This window comes from Dasypus novemcinctus, chromosome 27, assembly GCF_030445035.2.
Source record: "Dasypus novemcinctus isolate mDasNov1 chromosome 27, mDasNov1.1.hap2, whole genome shotgun sequence".
Lineage (NCBI taxonomy): Eukaryota > Metazoa > Chordata > Mammalia > Cingulata > Dasypodidae > Dasypus > Dasypus novemcinctus.
In genome coordinates this window covers 17,272,724-17,294,921 of record NC_080699.1, presented here as the reverse complement: position 1 = coordinate 17,294,921, position 22,198 = coordinate 17,272,724, and the positions used below count along the sequence as shown (strand labels likewise).

At 50.3% G+C, this 22,198-nt stretch overlaps 2 protein-coding genes and 3 long non-coding RNA genes across 5 annotated transcripts in view; 3 read left to right on the top strand and 2 right to left on the bottom strand.

Annotated features, from left to right (window-relative positions):
• Positions 1–909: 909 nt before the first annotated feature.
• Positions 910–9,492, bottom strand: POU2AF3 (POU class 2 homeobox associating factor 3). The gene is made up of 4 exons (XM_004481119.4): positions 8,635–9,492; positions 4,650–4,704; positions 2,993–3,222; positions 910–1,580 (listed from the first exon to the last, which is right to left on the bottom strand). The coding sequence occupies exons 1-4, from the start codon at positions 8,758–8,760 to the stop codon at positions 1,209–1,211; spliced, it is 783 nt and encodes a 260-aa protein (XP_004481176.3). The 5' UTR covers positions 8,761–9,492; the 3' UTR covers positions 910–1,208.
• Positions 4,513–6,105, top strand: LOC131276223 (uncharacterized). The gene is made up of 2 exons (XR_009183726.1): positions 4,513–4,800; positions 5,503–6,105. It is a non-coding gene; the product is annotated as an uncharacterized lncRNA (long non-coding RNA).
• A 127-nt stretch (positions 9,493–9,619) lies between the features above and the next one.
• LOC111761304 (uncharacterized) lies at positions 9,620–15,722 on the top strand. The gene is made up of 2 exons (XR_002794705.2): positions 9,620–9,834; positions 10,598–15,722. It is a non-coding gene; the product is annotated as an uncharacterized lncRNA (long non-coding RNA).
• A 4,029-nt stretch (positions 15,723–19,751) lies between these two features.
• Positions 19,752–22,198, bottom strand: part of POU2AF2 (POU class 2 homeobox associating factor 2) — a 37,216-nt gene continuing 34,769 nt past the window's right edge. Inside the window, exons 4-5 of the mRNA XM_004481118.4 lie at positions 21,683–21,981; positions 19,752–20,478 (exon numbers count right to left, since the gene is read on the bottom strand). Of these exons, the coding sequence (XP_004481175.2) occupies positions 20,128–20,478; positions 21,683–21,981 (650 nt within the window). The 3' untranslated portion in view covers positions 19,752–20,127. The remainder of the gene's footprint in view (positions 20,479–21,682; positions 21,982–22,198) is intronic.
• LOC131276245 (uncharacterized) overlaps positions 19,947–22,198 on the top strand; it is a 106,233-nt gene continuing 103,981 nt past the window's right edge. Inside the window, exon 1 of the long non-coding RNA XR_011647619.1 lies at positions 19,947–20,100. This is a non-coding gene — a long non-coding RNA (uncharacterized lncRNA). The remainder of the gene's footprint in view (positions 20,101–22,198) is intronic.

Sequence of the window (22,198 nt, the reverse complement as noted above, 5' to 3'; positions counted from 1 at the left end):
CATCCTTCTCCTCATCTTGCTATCGATGTTCTGGGAAGATTAAATGTGAGGACGTGTGAGAAACCTCCTAGCACAATTCTGGCACACAGGCAGGGCGCAGAAAAGGGTGCCTGAGGCAGCAGAATTGCCAGTAACTTGAGTCTCAGACATGGAAAATAGCGCCCCGTGGCCTTCACTTTAGGGATTGACCCTTTGTGTCTTAGCAAAGAGGATTATGAAAGATAGCTGGTTATTGAATCCATTTAACTTAGAGCAGTATGTTCTAGCATCGGTAGCTTATGAAACTCCACTTCACCTTGAAGGGGATTTGGGCTTGTTCAAATAGACTAGTCAGAGAAAGCAAACCCCAAAATTGGGTTGTAATCAAGGTGGTTAACCTATAAATCAATTTGTAAACACGAGCGATGTGTATTTAAGAACCCGAAGCAGCAAGTCAGAAATAGGCAGAATCCATGAATTCTAAATTTGTGACTCATCAACTGTATAGCAGCTCTCAAGAGAAAGAAGATCGAGTGTTTGTCCAGAAAGTTGACAAAACAATACTTTTGGAAATGAAAAATACCTCTCTACAGTTTAACATTGCTGTAGGTAAAGTGTGCTCTTTGGCCATATTAACATCTCGTTGACTGATGTTAGATATGAGAAACTACTGACTCACGGGCGTCTTTCTCTGATGTTGTTCCAAGGTGTACTCCTCCGTTAGAGGAGAAGCAGGCCTGCCCTCTTCTGCTTCATGGCTGTGACTACCCTCCATCCCCAGAGCCAAGTATCTCAGTGCCTAAACATAGCTCCAAATTCACGAATAACTGAAATTAAACCACTGAAGAGTATTTGATGAGTTCCAGAAATAACAGATACCATTCAAACCAACCAGGAACTTCTATTGGAAAATAAAAAATAAAGCACTTTGTAATACAAAATTATTTATTCGTTACAAAAAAGAGGAGACTTTGTTACACAGAACCGTAAAACAATAGAAAGTTTCCTATAAAAACTTTAAACTGTATGCATACCAAGTAGGGGCGGCACTGGAACCGGGACCAAGGACTTGGTATCATAGGAATGCCTAAGGTTTGTGTCGGAAAACTGAAAATGGTGACACATAAAACTGCGCTTGTGATATTTCGTGAAAGGGCTGCAGATGTCGAGGTGGCATCGAGATGTGGAAAAGTACACGCGTGCCATGTTCCAAATCATGGTCAGTTCTATTAACTATAGCAGATGTCGCAGTTTGCGTCCCTTTTGTAGAACTCGCTGGCCGCTGCTGCTGAGGGCACCAAGTCCACATAGTCTGTGCTTGGGTAGGAAAAATACTCGGATGCCCGGATGGCGTCCAAGTGCTGGGCCTCGCAGGACGTGCAGTAGCACACCGAGGCGGCGGCCGAGGAGAAGCAGCTGTACTGAGCGTGTGAGGGCAGGTGGTGGTAGGAGCAGTCTCCAGGGGTATAGCCACAGTTTCTGGTGTCCAGGGGAGGGGGAGAATTGTAATTCTCTGGAACATACGAGGGCAGCTGAGCCGGTGAGTAGCCGTAGTCTAGGGAGCCAGAAAGAGTGGAGGAGTCCGACGGCGATCCTGGGGTCTAGAGAAATGAAAAACCAAGGAACAAAGAGCTGGATAACTTGGAGGGGATTAAAAAAAAAATAGTGTGGGTTTATTAACTCAGAGAAGGACAATAAGGGATTAAAACCAAAAAATCCAACCCAACCCGTCTGCGGAAGTAATTTCAGTTTCCGACTACACGATTTCATGGCACCGCTTTCTGCATTTCCCTGTTTCTTTCCCAACAGTAAATTGCCTTGCTTCACTGGCTCCCTTTGTTGTAACCCAACTTTAGAGGAGGCTTTGTTTGTAAACCACAGAATCCCATTTTCCCTCGAGTCACCTGCACATGGAATCCTGCCGTGCGGCACAATCTAAGCCGCAGGTGGAGGCTGCTGCTCCCCACCTTTGACTGTGCAGACAAGGTGACACGCAGCGTGCCCCTGGGATCCCCAGTGACCCAGCGTCTGGGAAACTCCAAGATGGGAAACCACTCTCAGGGCCACCAAAGTCTTGTTCCCTTAGGAGAAAGGTACCTCCTGCTTTCTCTCGAGGAGGTCTACGGCCGTTCCCGAGAAAGCCCTTGCTGGGAGCTGGAAGGCACCTGGGGGACAGAGGCTCTCTGCATTCTGGATGATGATACGCATAGTGTGCGGACTTAACTTCCTATCCCCTCTAAAATTTAGTCTGTATCAACCCCCAAAAGTGTTTACATTCCCCCCCAAACCTTACTTTTTAAGGTTTAAAAAACTATACGTCGGCCTCTGAATAGCATCGAAAGTAACTAGTATCTACAAATGGAAACCCTGCTCCATTTTAACACGTTTTCAAATATTTGAGGGCCATAAAGAACAGACGTTAATCCAAATTCTTTCAAGTATTAGGGCTTCGTTTTTACTAACCATCTCAGACCCAAATGAGTTCTTGCTTGTGCCTACTGTGGACCAAACAACCAGTGAATAGAGCAATTCCGTAACAAAATGCCCCCCCGCCCCCACCCCATTGAAATGACAGCCTGGGACTGTGTAGACACAGCCTTAATTTCAGCTTTGAGAATTTAGAAATTCATCAGTCAACCTATCCTGGGCTTCCTAAAAGCCATTGCTCAGATGAGTGATTGCCAATCAGCAGGTGTCTTACCTTGACCGTTTAAAAGAACATTAAATGAATATTTCCAGAAACCCTTTTTTATTGCTGTACGCCAGCTTACTTGGGAGTAGTTTACTTGGGACATCATACTTATGAGTGTATTCAAAGGTTGGTGCCCTGCAGTGTGTGGCTGCTTCTACCTCCACTGAATTTTAAATAGTTCTCTGCTGGCTTTTCTCGGCTGATGTCCTTGTTGAGACCGTTTGTATGATTTTGCAAGAGACAATGCAAAACTCTCTTACAGAGCGCTACTACCCCCCAGTTAGCTCCAGACAGGCTTTATAAAGAACTGAGATGAATTACCAGGCTCTGGTTAAAGCAGAAAGGGGCAGCCGGGAAGCTGTCTGGGAAGCAGTGTGGAGTGCTTTGTGAGGAATCGAGCAAAGGGTCCAGGGGTGTGTCTGTCTGAAGGTAGGAATCAAAGATCTGGTCGAGGTAGCTCGAGTTTTCTTCACAAGAAACACAGCTGGAAAATTCTCGGGGCTGAAGATAATCGGGCGTGGAAGAAATGGGTTCAGGCTCAAAATAGAGTCCTACGGGAGAAAGGAAAAAGAAAGCTTTTTGTTAAATAAATAATTGTACTTACAGAGCCTAACGGAGTTCAATGTTTTATTCGGAATATGTATTACGTCCAGGCAACAGGGGGTTTAAGAGTTCCAGAAAAGTAAAATACACAGAATAGTCACTTGGAGTTGGAGTTGTCTTAGCTCATTCAAATCCCAGTGAGATGAACCTGTACAGGAACCTGGAAATTTGCTATAAATAAGGTGGGGGTAAAAAAGAAGAATGGTGCTCCAATCTCTCTAACCGTCACAGTCAAATATGGCTCAAGCCTCGACTTTCTAGGACTATAAAACGTCAACATCCATCCCCCATCTGCAGTTCAAGTAAACGTCTCAGAGGTAACTTATAGAATTGTTGGAGGCTTTAGGAGAGCTTCTGGCACTGTGGGAAATAATTCCCTTGATTCAGCAGTTCTTTCTTTCCTAAACTTTTCACACGTACTCGGCAATTTAAATTTTAAGGAGAGAGTTTTGAGAAGTGGTATAAATGGTAATGCACATTTCTGGAAGGAGGCATCAGGAACATAGAGTACCAATTAGTACTACTTGTTCTAAATTATAAAGGTGAAAATGTTTGCTTAGTGAGCACATTAACATGATAGTGCAATTAAAACAAGCTGTTAAAAGCCAAACAAGAAAAATTCTGAAAACATCACTCCCTTCCTGTTTTCTTATTAATACACTGAATTTGTGATTACTACTATCCTTAAATGTTCAAAAAGATGGGTTTAGAGCGTGCCCATCAAAGGGACTGCAGGCCACTAGGGTCTCAAGCATTTCGAAGTCCCAGTGTTCCCTTAAGGTAAGTGAAAGGGACATATCCACTGGGGTCTCCCCAAGCCCAGCCTTCCTTAGATAAAACCTCCCCAGATGCTGAGCTGTTGAGTGGCATAGGTAGGTGTGTTTATGTAATAGAGTTATTTGTCGTGGGCTGAGAAAACTTACACTTGCCTGAACTGCTTTCTGGGAAGAGAGAAAAGAAGGGGAGGGAAGCTCCTGTTGGCTAGAAACTAAATGCACAGCAGCGAAGGCACTATCCTAGTGGCGTGGGATGTTCTGGATTTCATCTTAAGGAGCACACTGAAAGAGAGAAGTTTCTGAAAGCAGTGCTACCATTTCAGTCAAGTTCAGTTACGTGGAGAAGAGGAACTAGAATAAACGGCAAGAGCCAACTCTCAGGACTGGACAGCAGAGAGGAGTTCAGAAATGGGGACAAAACCTGCGCTTGTTTCCTTGCTGCGCTTGAATCTGGAGCCACGGTGCCTTTTTCACCTTCTGATTGGCTGGCTCCAATTAAATGGTGGCGCCTATCTCAGCCCCTGAATCAAGCCCTGAAAGGCTTTCGAGATGAGCTCTGGAAATACTTTCCAGGGAACCGCAGTGCTGGCTGTACTGACCTGCAGGAGATGGTGTGACTGGCTCCGGAACGTGGACGCTGCTGATTCCAGGCAGCTGCCAAACAAGAACAGAATCGCAGAGTGAAATTCAAGTGCTCTACAGGGCACGCGAGGACGTTCTGACCGGCACTATGTTTTCTTCAGCCGCAAGGTAAGCCATATTCTTTCTTCTAAAAAACTTGCCGTCATTAAATGCAACCGATGATATATTGTATTCAAATTCAACTTTAATGTTTGCTTGGGGAGTTTTCTAATTCCGATCCTCCCATCCGATTTGAAAAGTTGTTAATTTTGATAAAAACGAAGGCAAACAATTTTCACTATTGCAGAAATGTAACATCTTGAGAAGGCTCAGCAAAGAGCCTTTTGATGAGATTATTTAACTTAACATTAATAAGGTCTAACATTGTTTAATCTCAACTGTTCATGACTTAGTCAATCATTTTCCTGAAAATCTCCATATACATATGGTCTGGTTGCCTAATGTTAGGAATTTATTTCCCCCAAAGGAAACGATTCCTAACTTTGTTAATACTGCACAGCTAAAAAATATTCACAGGTTCTTATCTATGAAATATTAAAATAGAAAGTATTTTCTTCAAGCTGTAATCAGTGAGCAAGGACCCAACTACATCCTAGCTAATGGCTGGGAAATACTTCAACTTGTATATATATATATTTTTTACTATTTTCTATAAAACTTGTTTTTTTCACTACTGTATCTAAATACTTGGAAGTTTCTGAGACCGCTCCTTTTTAACCATTGAAAGAATGCAGCTTGCATTTTCTGGTTGAATTGATCATTGTATTAACCGAGTAACTTAGGTGCTTGCTTTTGTTTTTGTTTTTTTAGGTTTCAGGTGGCGGCTTTAAAGTTTAAAGGGACCCGCGATTCTGTGATTCTGTGCTGGGGAGCCAAGCTCATCACTCACCACACCTCGCTCTTGAGTTACGGGGTAGACTGGCTCCCGTGCAAGGAGCCACGTGGAGAGCTGCACAACCAGGCACTGCTGAAATAGGACGTGATGTTAATTTTGAAAATGATCCATGCTGTAATGTCACGAACCAGGAAGCTGGAATCGGTTACCAGATCTTTATGCAAATATTTGGCTGCAGCTTGAGCGAAAGGACTGGGGAGGAGGTGGGTTTTTAAAAATTCTGCCTCATTGTACAGCTCTCCCTAACCCCATGCCTGCCCCGGATTGGCCAGTTTTGCTGCCTCCCCATGTTATCTCCCTGAGGTATGTTTACAATACCCTACCTGATATTATCTTTCTAGTCATGGGTTCACTTTCTACTGTGCCCCAAGAATACAAAGAAAGGCACCTCTCTTTCAGATTTCAAACAGCACAAATACCCACAATCTAGAGTTCATAAAAACACATCGAGGCTGTTTTAAAATGATTGCTGGGGGAAAAAAAAACTCAAAAGGGTAAATCATATCTTTTGATAAGTATTAACTCAAGTTTTTCTTTACCGTAAAGGCAAAAGAAGGGTGTGTGTGTGTGTGTGTGTGTGGTGTCTGCAAATTGATCTGGCTGAAATAAGTTTTTCAAATCAAATTTACAACTCTGGCATGCACGTGTTTCTCCCGGCACCGTTTGGGCCCCTTCTACTTGTCTTGTTCTATGACTCCCATTCTTGGCGTGCCTTAAAACTTCACACAGCTCTGGCTTTAGCAAGTTCTGATGAACTTCTTCCTGCTTTGCAATATTTGATAAAGCTAACTCTTTCTTGGCTTAAAGTTTCCCAGAGATGTTCGTCAACAATTGAACAAATTGGAGATCATGCCTGTTGAGCCAGACAGCGGAGGCATAAATTAACCCCTGGTATCTGCCATCCTCGCCGCTGAGTCTAGCCTCGCAGCTTTCCTGGGACTCTGGGTGCTTCTGATGGCTCCCAGGGAGGGACTCTGTATCTGGCTCTTGTAATGAAATGCTGTGTGTGTTTCTCCTCCGTGCCTGTGAATGCACGGGCTGAGACAATCTTCCAGGAAGCAAAGTGGGACACTTCCTCTCTGTGTGTTCCCGCAAGGCATTGGTTCCGATGTGCTCCTTTATTATTCCTCAGAGGGAAACTAGGAAAAGCTTTGACAAGTCGCACCACTCTAGGGATCAGAAACTGGTCAGATACACAAACGACATGTTTCCCCCATGCTCCTGAAGCTGCCTACCGGGTGATGGTGCCCAAATCTACCTGGAGGGGACCACAGCGATAGCACAGCTGTGCTCAAACAGGACTTCTCCAGGTGCATCTGAGAAGGACTTCTACCGTGGCCATCAAGGCTCCTTAGTGAGACTGCATTTTGTTACGAATATCTTGATATGTTTCGCTCTGGAAGCATTTTCCAGTCCCCTTGTCCTGGGTTTTATGAATTTTATAACCACCTCTGAACTGAAGGGCTACTAGACTCGTGCTCAGCACAGCTGGAGTTCTAGAAAGATGAGCTGAGGGAGCCAATAGGTGGGAAGGGTTTTTAACACCAAGAAGAAGATCTCGGCCCTACTTTTAGCTCTGCCATTAGTAACTTCCAGACTTTGACCTACAGCTGCGACAGAACTAGGGTTCCCTGATCTACTTATCTCCCCTGGTTATTAAAAGAACTAAAGGAAAGAATGCGCATGCAAAACTCCTTGAAAGGAAGGGCCACTGTGAAGCCCTCTACTAACCTAAGGAAGCTTTACTGTGTTAGCTGACATTCTGCACATGATGTTTGCTGAAATTCTCTGGCAAATGTAAAACTAGTGCTGTGCGAGCCATGTCACAGCAAGCCCACCCCTGAACTCGATGGGCAAAGGGTGTGAACTGAATACATGGCTTTTCATCCCTGGGAGAATTTTATTTTCATTGCTTTTCACAAGTAATAACTCTTGGTAACATTTACTGAGCACTTACTATGTGAAAAGCACTCATCTGAGTGCTTTATGCGTAATACCTCATTTAACCCTCACAAAACTCTGGAACCCCAATTTAGAGAGGAGGAAATGGAGACAAAAGAGCTTGAGCGATCCGTTCAAGGATACGCACCATGGAGGACCTGAGAGCCGAGCCCCAGTCCCTCTGGCTCAAGAACCTGTGCTCATAAGCCCATCATTTGCCTCCTCCCGCAGAGGCCCATTTGATGAAGGAATGGAAGGCATGCGTTGCACACAAATAGTGCCAGGCTCAAAACCCTTTGTGGGGAAGATGCCAACAGGCTGGAGACAGGACCAGTCCCAACGCGGGCAACTCGGGCCCCTGCTGGCAGGTCCTCCATCCGTACCCAGAGCAGCCCACATGCCACTGTCTCTCGTCAGGGGCTTTCGGCCATGCCCTTGCCCTCTCTTTGGGATATAACCCCACCTAGTTTACATGGTTCTGTGGCTGCAACCCCGCGTGCTCCTGGCAGTACTTATCTGCTCCCAGAAGGGATACAAAGTGCCAGGGGCCTTAGCCTGTGATCACCTGGATCCCTTACAGGCCTCCTCGCTTCTTAAGGAGGTGGCTCTATATCCCAAGCTGTCTCCCTCCCAGAGAGGCGGTTCCTTTTGATGACTGGTGATTTACAGACAAAGGACCTCAGAGGTCGAGTTCTAGAAGAATGGGGAGGAAGGAGATGTTCCCCAGATATACTGACCTGGAAGGGCTGCCTAAGATGAAGCGAATTACTGGGAGCTTTTCTCGAGGGAGGGGAGGGCACATCCTCTATCTCCCTGAGAGCATGACATCCTACTTACCTGCCAGCCGCTCAGCGCCCTGCTCGGGACCAGCAAGCCCTTTCCGCCCCATGTTGACTAGCAAGGTGATCAGTGAGTTGGTCCCTCAATCCCGAGCCCCTTCCATGCCCCAGCTGCTCTCTGAGACCCTGCGTGGTGAACTGGGAGGGAGCTGGGCATGGAAGTTTGCAGGAACTGCCGGGGAAGGCCAGGTCTGGGGACGGTCAGCGGGACGCTGGCTGAATGAGGCCTAAGCAGGGACGGGGAGCGAGTGAGGGGCTCATGCTTACGGTTCCCCCAGAGGCCGCCTGGTGTGCCCTTCTCTGCTGCAGCAGCTCCTTCACCGTGATCTTCACCCGGACACCTTGATACACCTTGGGTTTTTCTGGGGAAAGGCAACTGGGGTCAGTGTTCATCTGCAAGGCGTCGGGCTGGGGAGGGGAGTGGGGCAGGTTGCTAAGAGAATGTGCCAAGACAACTGATGAAGCTCAAAACCAGCTTAGGCAGGGCTCAGGGCGGGGGGGGGAACAGTACCTGTGGAAGGGCGTGGGGCCACCCACCCTGGGCAGGGCCCATTCCTAGACTGAGAGGGTCCAGGCTTTCCTGCTCAGCGGTGTGCCCACCTTGTCACCTTGCGTGGGGGAACCTGTGGCTCTGGGCCCATCCTGGTGAGGGTAGCAGGGACCTCACGAGGCCTGGCGCAGGTGCTCGTGGACCTGGAGCCGCTGACCTAGCCCACCCCAGGCGAGGCCCCTGCTGGCATGGAGGCTCTGGGTTCCCTCCTTCCTCATCAGGCCAGGCCCACCCCAGGCGAGGCCCCTGCTGGCATGGAGGCTCTGGGTTCCCTCCTTCCTCATCAGGCCAGGCCCACCCCAGGCGAGGCCCCTGCTGGCATGGAGGCTCTGGGTACCCTCCTTCCTCATCAGGCCAGGCGCGGCTTCTAGGGAGCCTCCGACCTCTGTGTGCCCTTGGTCTGGAAGCCAGCCCGGGGGCAAGCCGTGGGCAGGTGCAGTTTCCCAGCCCTGTGCCTGGGCCAGAGCGGGACCTGCCAGACTGACCCCAGGAAAAGGGGTCAGGCCCGGGGCCCTCCCCCCGCCCCAATCTATCCTCTTCGGAGGTCTCTCCTGGCTCTTTCTTGCCGCCTTTCCCGCTCCCCCTCTCTTCCTCCTCCCCGCGGTGTCGCCCCCACCCCCCTGGCCCCTGCTGTCCCCTCCTGGCCCTCGCTCCCCCAGGCCCTCCCTTCGCGCGCAGGCATTCCTCGGCGGCGCGCCGCCCGGGCGCACCGCAGCTCCCGGGCGAGTCCGCGCGGCGCCAGCGCCGGGGCCCGCCGCCCCGCGCTCCCGAGGATCGCGCCCTGGGCGGGGAGTCCGCCCTCCGCACGGGGCCGGCCCGCACTCCCCCGGCTCGCGCGGGCGGCCGAGCACGCACTGGAGGGGGCCTGGGGCAGGGCGACCCTGCGCGCCGAAGCGGGGGGACCCCGCCGAGCCGCAGTGAGTAGGCCGGGCCAGGCAGCTAGGCCCCGAACCGGCCGGGCTTTCATCGGGGGGGGGGCGGCCCGGTAGGACCCCGGCCCTGCCCTCGACCCAGGGGTGCGCGCCCGCGGAAACGCGCCGGGAGGGGGCCCCCCGGCCCCGGGCGCCGCGCGCGCTCGGCCCGGGCGCCCGCGCAGGTGCCCAGGCCCGCAGCGCCCCGTCTGGTCGCGGCGGGGACCGCAGCTGGACCGCAGCGCGCCCCCCGCCTCCACCCAGGCCAAGCCCCGGGAGCTGGGGGTCTCCCCGGGAAGCGAGGTTCCCTTCCTGCTCAGTTCCGGGGACTCCCGTCTCCGGGCCGCAGGGCCTGGGCGCCGCACCCCCGCCGCGGGGCCCGTCTCTCCCCCGAATCCCTCGCCGCGGTCAGGGCTCTCCGGGCGGCGGGCGCGGGGGCCGCACGGGGGCCGCCGCCGCCGAGCTCTGGGCGGCCGGCGCGCCCTCCCCGCCTGCCGGGCTCACCGTGAGCCTCTAGCTCCCCCCGCCGCCGCCTCTGCGCGCGTCGAGTCGGTGCCGGCGAGTCCCAGGGACACCACCCGGGAAGCGGGGGAGCGCGGGCGGGGGCCGGGGGTACGCGGCCGCCCGGAGCGGCCACCTCGGCCTCCGGGCCTCTGCCCTGGCGAGCGGGCGCCCAGTGGGGAGCGGCCCCCGCGCGGCCCGTGCCCTCCCCGGCTTCCTGGTCCCTGCTTGCATGCCCTGACCGTGTGTGCCTCTCTGTTCCTTGCAGGAAAAGCTTGTGGGCAGACACCCAGCTCGAGATGCCCCTGGCCCGCGTGACCCTACCCGGGAGAAGCAGCCGAGTTACCCGACATCGTGGTCAGCGGAGCTGGGCCGGTGGCTGGATGCTGCAGCCGCTGGGGTTCAGCGCCTGGGAGGGCTCCTGGGCAAGGAGAGAAGCAGAGATGCCACATTTTTAGAGTTTCACAGAGCATCGGGCTGCACCCAGGTCCCTGGAGCAGGAGACAGACAGAATTAATGTTTTATACCTTCGGGTATAGGTTTGAGTTTTTTCCCCCTCATGCCAAGTATTTAAAACCTCTAGAAACCCATGATTTGACAATCAATGATTGCGCGATAGTTTCAATTTGAATATTCAAAGGCTTAACAAAATGGACTATCTTCTGCAGAAATCCTGCACACAGGCACCCCACAGGGAGTCCAGAGAAACAGGGAGTGAGACCCCTTTGGGTCCTGGCCCTTGCCTTGACTGCATTTTGAGCATTTTGCCCACCTTGCCACAGACAGAGCAGGTGTCCTCAAAGATGCTTTGTATTTCTGCCCCAGAGGCAGCTCCCGGGCCCCCAGTGGCTCCGGCCGCCCTCCTTGGCCACCTGAGCCGGGCTGACGGGCCGGGCTGCTGCTCACACCCCCAATCTCCGTTTTAAGGGAAAATCTCTGGTTTTGGGGAATGAACATGGCAGCCGGTGGGTGTGGCATGGCAAGGAGTCCTGCTGGGCCCGGGCTGCAGGCCCGAGGCCCGGCCGAGGCCTTCGTCCTGCGCCTCGTCTCCTGCTGGCCCCGCCTGGCCACGAGCTGGCTTCCCTCCCCTTTCCGCCCGCTCTCTGCCTGGGCCCCAGACACCCAGGTTTCACCCCGGCTGCCGGGCCTGTTAAGACCCTGGGCCCTTCCCCAGGAGCAGGGGCTGCCTGGCGGCCTCGCTCCTGCGGAGCTTCTCTGAGGCTGGAACTTGTCCCTGCGAAGGGCCCCCTTCCCCTCTCCCTGCTCCCCCTAGAGCCCGCCCTTGCTTTCTGCTGCAGGAGCCTTTGCTGAGAAGTGGGCCTGGCTCCTGCTCCTTTGAGCCAAAAGGAGACTTCGGGTTTGTGTTCCGGGCTGCGCACCTTGCGGGGAGAGGTGGGAGGGATTCAGGCCAGCCGGCTCCCATGGTGCAGGCCCGAGCTGCCCCGAGACTGCACCGGTCAGCCGCAGGCACCTGCTGCGCTCTTCGGTGCGACCTGGAAGCTGGAGGAGACAAGACTGGCCCGGAGAAGGCATGAGTGCCAGGCCACATCGTCTCCTGACCCCAGGAGGTCGAGGGAGAAGATGGAGGAGAGGCAGGGGCCTCCTTTGGCAGATAAGCCAAGGGGCTCCTGTGATGCCAGGCCGTGGGGAAAGAGCTCTGCTCTTGGTTTCCGATGTTTTCTCCAAGTTCAGAAAGTGTGGTTGAGCCCCCAGGTGACTAGAAAAATATCGGAATGCCCTCGAAGGTGCCCGATGCGGGGCGGCACATACGTTCGTGGGACAGGGCTCCGGGAGCGGCGGGTCACCAGGGCCGTGCTGAGTGGGAGCTGCTGGCAGCTGAAGGCAGTCATCAGGAGGGGTCAGGCTGAGAACACCGAGGTGGCCCCTGGCAAAGGAGGGCACGAGGGGGTGTGTTTGTCCTCATCCCAGATGGGCTCTGTCAGCCTTTCTAGCCTTTTCCCCCAAAGGCCCCGGAGCCTGTGTCCTAGTTTCCCGGAGGGATTCAACCTGGGGACCAGGCCTGTGGGGAGGGGACAGCCGCTGGGAGTCCCCCTCCCCTGCCCCGCGTGGGCCCTGCTCCTTTGGAAGCAGCAGCAGCAAACAGCGTGTGGACCACCCCAGCGGCTGGGAGCCAAGGAGAGATTTTGTCTTCACAGCTTAGTCTGCTATTTCTTTTTCTTCTTCCCTCTTCCTTTTAACTTTGCTCTTTTCGATTTGCCTTTAAACATCTTCCCCCCCTTGCCGTAATTCTTTCCCTGTTTCTTTTTCTTTGTCTCTCCCGATGTCTGTTTTCTTCCAGTTCCCGTTGGGGTAGCTGTTTTCTGCCTGGCTTCCCATGAGCGCCTCTGTTTTCTGGGGTGCCATCTCGCGCCTTCAGGCGCAAGCCCTTTCCTAACCTTTTCTTTCAGCTGGAGCCGGACAGGAGGCCGTTAAGCTCCCTTGGTGACATCCTTAAAGTGGGTGCTGCCAATCTGTGGGGCAGGCAGGCAGGACTGGGTGAGCTGAGCTCCGTGGGGCTCGTGGCATCTGTGGGGACAGCACGGCTCCCTCCAGGAGCTTCTGCCTACGCATGGCAGCAGTCTGGGCGCTGCCCCTGCTGCTGGGATGGATGGCCCCTTGCTTGGTGCGTTGCTGGGCAGTACCTCTGGGAAACTCAGCTTCCCCAGGCCTGAGCCCTGATTTAAGAAAGAAACCCCTGGGTTTTTAGCCCAGTGTTAGGGAGCTGTGGTCCCTGCCGTCCCTACAGCTGCAAAACCCCAGCACGGGGATTTAAGAGCCAAACTCCATGCTTGGGGTTGTAAGGGAGGATTTCTTCCTAAGGGGATCCTGTGGCTCCTTCTTACAAATCTGCCCACAGGAGGAGGCCTGGAGCAACCAGGCAGTCATGTAGTTGGGTGCTCCTAAGAGGGGACTTTTAAAAGTTGTTGTTGACTGAGGGCATACTGGGTGCCAGGCACTGTGTTGTATAGCAGCCCTGTTTCACAGTGGTGGAAACAGACACGGAGGAGGTAAGCAACTTGCCCAAAATTCTAGAGCACGTAAAAGGCAGAACTGGAATTCAAATGTTGATAAGTCTGATTCTCAAGTCCTTACTCTTCACCATAGTTGTCTAGTTGTCTTCGGCCTTCCTGATCTATTGTAATAGAGGCTTTCAAATCCAAATTTACTTCAATCCAAAATTCATTTTACATGGTCACGTTCAATATATATAATATCTGTATTTATAGATTCGTAAGACAAACTTCTTGAAATAAACACCCCTGTCTAGGCAGCACTCTGATATTTTCCATTCCATTCCATTCCACTCCACACTATCCGTTCTCTTTTGTTTCATTCTACTTACTAAAACTATGTGTTGGTTGGTCGCTAATTTAATGACCCGCTAATGAGTTGTGGCTAGCATTGGAAAAATACTGCCTGTAAGATATGTGGTCACACTTCAGTGTTGTGCATGTGAAAGTGTTTTGGAATGCTATTTGTTTTACTATCAATATGTGGAAGGTGACTGAGAATGCAGCAGAGTGACTTGAGCATATTTCGTGAAAATGGGAACACTGGATCGGAACAGGGAAGGAAGGGCTGGCTAGAGATGAGGGTCCACTATCAGTTATGCCAGTTACACTTTGTGCCTCTCAGACAGGAAACCCTGCCCCCTTGCTGGGGCATTGTCACCTCTAAGGTGTCTGCCATGAAGCCTTGACAATCTCTTTGGGGTTTTGATATAAAAGACTGAAAAAAACACGTGGGTTTTCCCAGGCTCCCACAGACTCAATTGCTTGAAAATGTGGCATCTGGATGCTTGGATGCTGGAAGGGACCACTGAGTGCTGAGAGGGATTTAGAGTCTCTTTCCAATATCCCTGCTGCTGGTGGTCCAGCCTCTGGTTCCACGGCTTGGCTGAATTCCCAACGCAGTAAACTGTGTGTTCAGTAAATGGGGAGCTTTAAACGTAATGCTCATTGTTTGAGCCCAAATCCAATTAGGTATTTATTATCGAGTACCTACTATTAATATGTACTAGTCATGGCATCATGCACCAGGGATACGGAGCGCATAAGTCCTGAATTCTGCCATCGACTGCTCTGAACAATATGGACTTGCTGTACTACCATCTTCCACACGACTGCTTGTCCAGTGTGCGTTTGCTTGGTTTGTCCATTTGTTCATTCATTCGTTCATTCACTCAGCAAGCGTATATTGATAATCTGTTCTGGCCAGGCCCAATGCTAGGTGCTGAAAAGGATGTCAGGCTCACCCCCCTGCCCCTACCCCAAGTCTTCTCTTTTGGAAGCTGACCATCTGCAGTTTCTCCAGTTTTATTCATTTATCACAATTTTTCAGATCTCTCGCCATCTTCGGTGACTTGCCACTGAGCTAGAAACCCTTCAGTTTGACTTCCTTCAAGTCAGTCAGCACCTCGAATGATGGGTCTAGAATTAGTTTCTTTTTAATGATCAAACAATATTTTAACTGAAATCTTATGGCAGCCTGTTGTATGTAAATGGCACTACAGAGCATTTTATTTTTTTCCACAAAGTAGGAGATCTTACTAAATTTAGACACATGAAGATTAAGAGACTTTCAGTATAAGGAAAAGGGTTAGTTTATTCCCTTCCCATTTGACTACATGCTTTAAATTCTCTTTATTAATGCAAAGTTCTTTTGTCATCTTGACTTCAGGACACTGTTACCAAACCTTGTGAGAAATATCAAGTTCCAAAAACTTGAATACATGGAGGAAACAAGAACTTAATTGGGCCCTGGTGTGAACGTTTGGTCCATATGAAAATGACCAGGAAGGCTGGTAGATGCAGGTTATTTTTGTATTGCTGTGCTCTTCCCATACGTCATATTCAAAATTTTAATTTTTCCTTATGAGGTTTCCAGGGGGAGCAGTCATTTGAAAATTTATCACTGAAGCAAGAAAAATACCATCATATACTGCTGAGAAAGTTCTTCTTTCATTTGAACATTTTATTATACAATGTTTAAGACATACAAAAACATGTAAAGGATACCATGGTAAAAACGTTTGAATTCATCACCAAGGTTAAGAAATAAGGCGTCAAAAACAGTTGCAGTGATCTTTCTTTGATGACTAATTTATTAGATATTAAAACATCTGGATTATTGTACTCTAAGACATTTGGTTAGGGGAAAGGTTAGCAGGGTCATCTATCAATTTTCCTAATTCAAAAGAACTAATTCTTAGATACTATTTGTCTTCTCCACGTATATCTCCTTTTGTAACTTGTAAATATATGTTTTTTTTTACTATTCTCCTTTTGGCTTTGAATATATTCACAGTGAGCCTGCATGTTACAAACCCACACATCTCAGTTACTGAAGGTTAGGTATATAAGATCAAATAAAGTGTCATAATATTCAAATAACGTAGAAGATTTTATTATTATTTTTAGCCTGTTAAGTGGGGATTCTGGATCACAAACTGGTTATTGCATTTGCTTTAATCACACCAGAGATAATACCAAACATTGAATAACTTTTATTTTTAAAATTAGCAACACATGTAGATAGTAAAGGAAAATATTAGATTTTTTTCCGTGCTACTTCAAAGGATTAGTAATTCGCCTTCTTAAAGACATTTAGCCAACTTGATTTAACCAAATCATCTTAAGTCTATTACTACTAAAACCCAATATTCCCAGGCTGTCAGAATTCGTAGAGAGCACATGGCTGATGTGAGGATTTTCTAGTACACTAGTCTCAGAGAGTTGTCACCCACACGGTCAGGCTCTTAAGAATTGTTCGTCTTCGTGGTGTAGTCTGAGTGCAATTGAGCAGCTTTATTGAGCACCTACATGGTGCTGGGCCCTGAGCCAGGTGCTGGCACACAGGTGTGAGCCATTCCTGCATCTCCCCCTTGAGAAGCCCCCTGCCATTCCTCTAGCTGATGACTGAGGCTTTAGCTCCAGGTTCATCTAACTGAAGCCTAGGACTTTTGCAGCTAACCTCTCCGGAGTCAATAGCTACTGAATCTGGCCTGCGAGCTGAACGTTGTAACACTGTTTGGAATACAGAGGATACTTCAGAGCAGGGGTTCTTAGCCAGGGGTCGGTGAGCTTGAAATGAAAATTCAAAAAAACATTCTTCTTGTGGGGATGTGTTGGTGCAGGTGTGATATATTTATTAACTAATACACAGTATAGTGTGGACCTAGGATGATTTTTATTTTGATGTAGCGTGTTCCTGGTGCAGTGCGTAACTGCCTGCAAAAAAGGTTGGTAAGGATGGCGGAGATGGTTTTATGACGCCGTGGGAAAACTCAAATTTCTAAATGTTTACCAAAAATGACCATTTGAACAGATGTTGAACCATGTTAGGTTATCACCTATTGAAAATATGAGAAAGTTGTAAAACATAATTTTGAATAATCCTAAAATTTAATTTAAAGACATGCCGATGTTGAGTGTCATAAAACTACCTGCCGCTACATTCTGAGAAGGGGTCCGTGGTTTTTACCTGACTGGCAAAGGGGTCCATGGAACAAAAAGGTTAAGAACCCCTGCTTTAGATAAAATCTAATGATAGAACCAAAGTAAAGAGTATAATTTTGGTATATGGTTGATAAAATCAACAATGAAATATGACTGACACCTTGGACATCAATTGATATTTTGGTTTTAAAAAATGTAACTGATGCTATATTCCTTGTGAGTATTATATAAAATAAGCCATTAATTTATGGAAATATACACACATACACACACATACATACACTAGTGGAATTAGAAATTCTTTTCCCTTTGTGGAATTTCTTTTAGAATACTTGTCTTCTACTACAATAGTACCATCATATTGCATTGTTAACTCACTGTAGCAATTTATAATGATAGTTTAAAAGTGTTTATTACATAAAGGAGGTAAAGGTGTGGTTTATATAACATTGTAAGAGAAACACAAACACTTCCAATTGCGTACTATGATGTCTGCTTCCAGGGACTTCTGTGATGATTATCGACATTACAGCTTTTGCACTGGCAAATTTTGCTCCCAGCTTCTTTTTGACATTATCATTTAGGCAGCTTTCCTAAGTAGCTCGGATTTGACATTATTCTCTCTGCTTATTTTCAGTTTTTAAATAATTCTGTGTCCTGGCAGGAACTGAAAGAAATGGATTTTTGAACCAAATTTATAATTTTCTCTGGCTTTCCCGAAAAAGTTGTAAGTCAAAATATAGCAAGTTTAAGGAAGGAGAGATGAGAGAGAAGAATGTGCATTACGAAAAGGTGCACTAGCCCACCACCCAGCATGTAGTAGAAACTAGGAAGTAATTGAATCGGAAGTAGGATAGGGAAATAGAATTAATTCCCAGGTCCTAACTTTGCAGGTTGGTTTCACTTTTTTAGCAAAGTATTGCAAATTCCCAGAAAAATAAGGTGAACAAATGAAAATATATGTAACACAGAAACCCATGTATGCATTTTCAAGCTATATACGATCCTTAAAAGTCATTTACCATGTGGAAGTATTAGCCCCCTGTAGACTAGATAGCTGCAACAGACACCAGGTAGAGTATGGGCCTGGGTGTGCGTCCTTACTATCTATTAATTTTGTTCAACACTGTGAAAAGGATTGGGTGCTAACGAAGAATGTAGACCTCTCTGAACTCCCGTCTTTGCCTGTTCCAAAGTCTGGTTGCTTAGCTCTACTTATCTGAGAGCCAGGGCAGCCTCAGGCTGTTAGGAGATGGGCATCACCCATGAGCAGACAACAGCCAACTAAGAGAAACCAGGGAGCCTAACATCTAGTGTCGTGATCAAACAAAGTGTGGACACGTGTTGATGATCTGCACAACCATTACTATGATGTGTGCTACAGGGACACCTGGTAAGTAGTAGATGACTGTAGTTACACGTTTCACACAGCCGAGCCAAACGAACCTTTTTAGGGTCAGGAAAAAAGTGTCTTTGAGACCTTGTGCAGACCCCAAGTCTCTACAGAGGGCCCAGAGCTCTTCCTTCGAGGCAGGGCCTAATGTCTGGGTGAGAGAGAAGGCTGGGTGACCGGCTTCAGCCAAGGGTATTTGGAACCAGGACTTCAGAAAGAACAACTCCTCTCTTCAGCAGGGGGGGTTGGCCTGCTCCACTGAAAAGCAAATACCAGGCAAACGAAAGCCGAGGCTGCCGAAAAGGAGCTGGTGGCAGGGAGCAAGGAGAGCCCCGCGGGGTGCCCTCCCGAGCTGAGGCCCTCACTCTCCCTGGTGTGCTCCCCCGGAAGGAGCTGAGGAGTGGGGTTCCCCGGCAGGCTCACGCCCCAGCATTTCTGCTGGTGACCCACCCTTGAGGCGTTTGCTTTACCAGAAAACACCCCTGAAAGGCGGGAGAAGGGGAATGTCAAGCATTCACTTTTAGTGGAAATTGTCCCATGATCTGCCTTTCTGGACTTCTGCCTGCGGAGGTAGAGTACGGGCGCTGTGACAGAGGTGGGTCCAGGGGGTGACGGAGAATGCCATGAGGGGCTTTGGCAACCAGAGAAGGAGGGCACTGGGTGCCCGGGGGATGGCGGGAAAAGACACCTGTCCGTTCAGAAGGGAGCAGAAGGGCTCAGGAAGATGTGAGGTGGGAGTGAAGAAAGGAAGGCGGTGGAGACGTGGCAGGGGGCGTGCCGGGCGTCCCCCGCGGGCCTGGGCTCAGCACGGCCAACTCCAAGTGTGAGCCAGGCAGGCCCGCTGCTTGGGGGACTCTCCTGGCTAAGGAGCCCGGGGCAAGAAAATTTACACGAGACAGATGAAGGTTTTAGATGTCAGTTCCTTCATTTATACCCAGCAGGAACTGGCCATTTCTGACCCACAAGCTGCCAGCAAGCCCTTCCTTCTGACCGTCAGGAGGTCCTGCGTGGAATGCCAGGCCCCTCACCCGCCAAGGCCCCCTTCTCCAAAGCCTCTGTGCCTCTCTGCTCCCAGGTCTGTTGTTCCTTGCCAGTGGCCTAGCCCTGTTCGGCGTATTTTGTTTCAAATGCATGCCCTCTTACCTGATCACAAAATACCCCTTTTACTCTTCTACCCTGCTACCGTCTGCTCATTCCACCAGAGAGAGGATGGTCAGTTCAGTTAAGGCTGCCACTGATCAAAGAAAACTTTCTACTAGATTTGTTTCAGACTGGACTAAGTTTTGGACATCCAAGGCTTTAGGGCAGAGTTGAAACTATGTATTTATGAAGCCATAATCTCTGTTTTAATGACAATAAAGCATTTATCTATGATACTGTATTGGTTACTGGCCATTTCAGGTACCACTGAAAGGAGGGACATGAGCAGAAGAGTTCACTCTTTAAGGTCATAGGGTATAAAATGAGTTTTGTTTTATGGGTCCCAACCTTTATTAGATTCCATACATTCTCTCTTCCTACAGAATATACATAATTGCAATAACTAAGAAAAAGTCAAACAGGCAAATCAGTGTGCTTGATGATCTGCATAAAACTTTTAATGCAATTGAAGAAAAAAAAAATCAGTGCCAAAAAACGATACTGCAGGAACAACAGAAGATCCAGCATGTAATGGGTTACTCAAGTCTCCCCAAAGCCCTCGCCCTATAGTCGTTTCATCTAGAATGCGGCCCTCGATGTATTTATTTAACATTGTGCAGCATTTCAGTGGGTTTATGGGGGGTGGGGTGGGGATTACAAATAAATGCTATCGTCCATTAACAAAGGCGGGCATTATGGCTTATCCTGAAAATCCAGTTCTGAAGGAGCCGACACGCCTAGAACAATCGGCGCAGCCCCGCACCCAGCCTCCAGCGCAGCGTGAGTCCCGGGAGGCTGGGGCGCCGCTCAGTAGGCTCGGCGGCCCTCGTAGGGCCCCCAGGCCAGCGCGTCGTCCCTGCTCCACGGGGCGGGCTCGGGCAGCGCGGCGGCCTCCTCGGCCAGCGGCCCCAGCTTGGGCGCCAGGTCGCCGGCCGCCGGCACGAAGGGCGGGAAGGCGTAGGGCGGCGGCGCGGGGAAGCCGGGCGCGGGGGCCAGCTCCTCCAGCGCGGGCAGCGCGTAGGGCGCGCCGGGGCCCCAGCCGGCGCCGCGGGCCGCGGGGGCGCCGTCCTCCAGGGGCGCCAAGGGCTGCAGCGCGTCGGCGGGCGCGGGCTCGGGCTGGCTGAGCCCGTCGGCCACCGTCTGCTCCCACGAGTCCCTCTGCGGAGAACCGACGGGTCACGGGGTTAAAGGGGGGGTGTCCGGAGGTGTCCCCCCTACGCGGGCCCGGGGCTGGCCCGTGGCAGCCGGAGCAGACCTCGCTTCTGCTCTGCTGCGCGGGGCCTCGGTACCGGGCGGCGCTTGAGGTCTAGTTCCCCTCCTACTCTAGAATTGTATTTCCTCTGTATATTAAGATGCCCTTTTCCCAGGAAACACCATTAAATGAGTCAGGCGCTGATGGGAGAATAATCAAGGCCACATGGACCGAGCATTTTAGTGTTGGCAGGGTGCCATGTCTTGCCTCCTTCATGCTGTGTACACGGGAGAGGACAGCATCCTGCTCACGGAGGGGGCGGCCTCCAACTACCCCGTGCTTTTCCCCAAGGCCATTCCATCCTCAGTGGGCAAGCTCCCAGGCTTGGAGCTGGGCAGATCTGGGTTCAGTTCGCTGCCGTGCCATTTATCACCTTCTTGACCTCTTGGGCACCTCACGTTATTCATCTGTAAAATGGAGCTTAGTAACTATGTCCTGAGTAATTGTATTACATGAATGAAGGCACATAAAAGCTCCTGGCAGGGAGGAGGCACTCAGTATTGTTCATTCTCACTGCCCCCACCCCATGTGCTGAAAATTCCACCTTTAGAGATTCATTCCTTTGTTGTTGAAGGCTCCATAAGAAGGGTATTGGCATTCTTCAGATCTTTATGAGCTCCCCTCTCTGAAAGGACTGAGAGAGAGCAACTTTCCATAGGGTAGAAATACTGTGAGAAGGGGGCAAGGAGGCTGGGAGGGAAAGAGAAGGTGGGAATAGATGTGCCTGTCTAGATTATGGCTTAGACATGTCTAAGAGGCCCATGCGCTTTCCTTATGCACTGGAGGGATGACCATGACCTTGCTCTAAGGGGCAGGGGAACATCTGGCAAAATAAGCAGAACCTGAGCAAACTGGATCTCAGTCCTGACTTAGTTACACTTGCGACTCATTTCAGCAGGTGCCCCCCACCCCCACCCAAGCCCTGGATAAAACGACACGGCTTTCCGAGGACGGCTCCCTCCAGAGGGCACCCTGCCCTGGCAGCCACAGAGGTCTTCGGTGGGAGCCAGACCTGGTAGCCAGCTGGGTGCCAAGCGCACGGGGCCAGGCCAGGCCACGTGAGCCGCCACCTTACGCTGCTCCCTAAAAACGAAACAGGGGCATACTCACAAAGACGAAGTGCGAGGCGTCGCTGGGGAAGGGTGGCGGCAGGAGCGGCGGCAGGGGCGAGGCACTGAACAGGGAGCTCGAGCTGGGAGGCAGGGCGGGGGACCGGTAGTCTCCGTAAGGCTCGGGCAAGTAGGACTCGAGGGCGCCCGGGTAGCTCTGCCCTGCGGTGGCGTCGCAGGAAAAGCGCTTTGCCACGCTGGACGTGTAGATGTCGCTGGGGAACTGTTTCGCGTTGTGAAAGTCTGAGTCAGATAAGAAAGATCTTCGGACCCCGTAGTAACCTGACATGAGCGGTGAGCCTGTTGCCAAATGAAAAACAAATGAGCAAAAATTTCCTGCTAGCAAGGTCAGGGCAGCCCTGGTGCAGCTGGGCTTTTCCGCGCCTGAGACCCGGGCTCCCAGCGCATGCCTGGCACCCAGGCTAAAGCCTCAAGAGACAACTGCCTGGAAAAGCGTCAAGCCTCCCTGTGTCACCGCTTTGAACTATTTCATAATTAGTGTCTTGCCTCTGCCTTT

Bases quoted from the DNA above. Each gene is read 5' to 3' on its own strand.
- POU2AF3 (XM_004481119.4), bottom strand. From the start codon at position 8,760: ATGAACACTGACCCCAGTTGCCTTTCCCCAGAAAAACCCAAGGTGTAT. The intron at 4,705-8,634 runs GTAAGCATGAGC...CTTGTTTGGCAG, and splicing joins AGGCGGCCTCTGGGGGAACC to CTGCCTGGAATCAGCAGCGT. The intron at 3,223-4,649 runs GTCAGTACAGCC...TTTCTCCCGTAG, and splicing joins AGTCACACCATCTCCTGCAG to GACTCTATTTTGAGCCTGAA.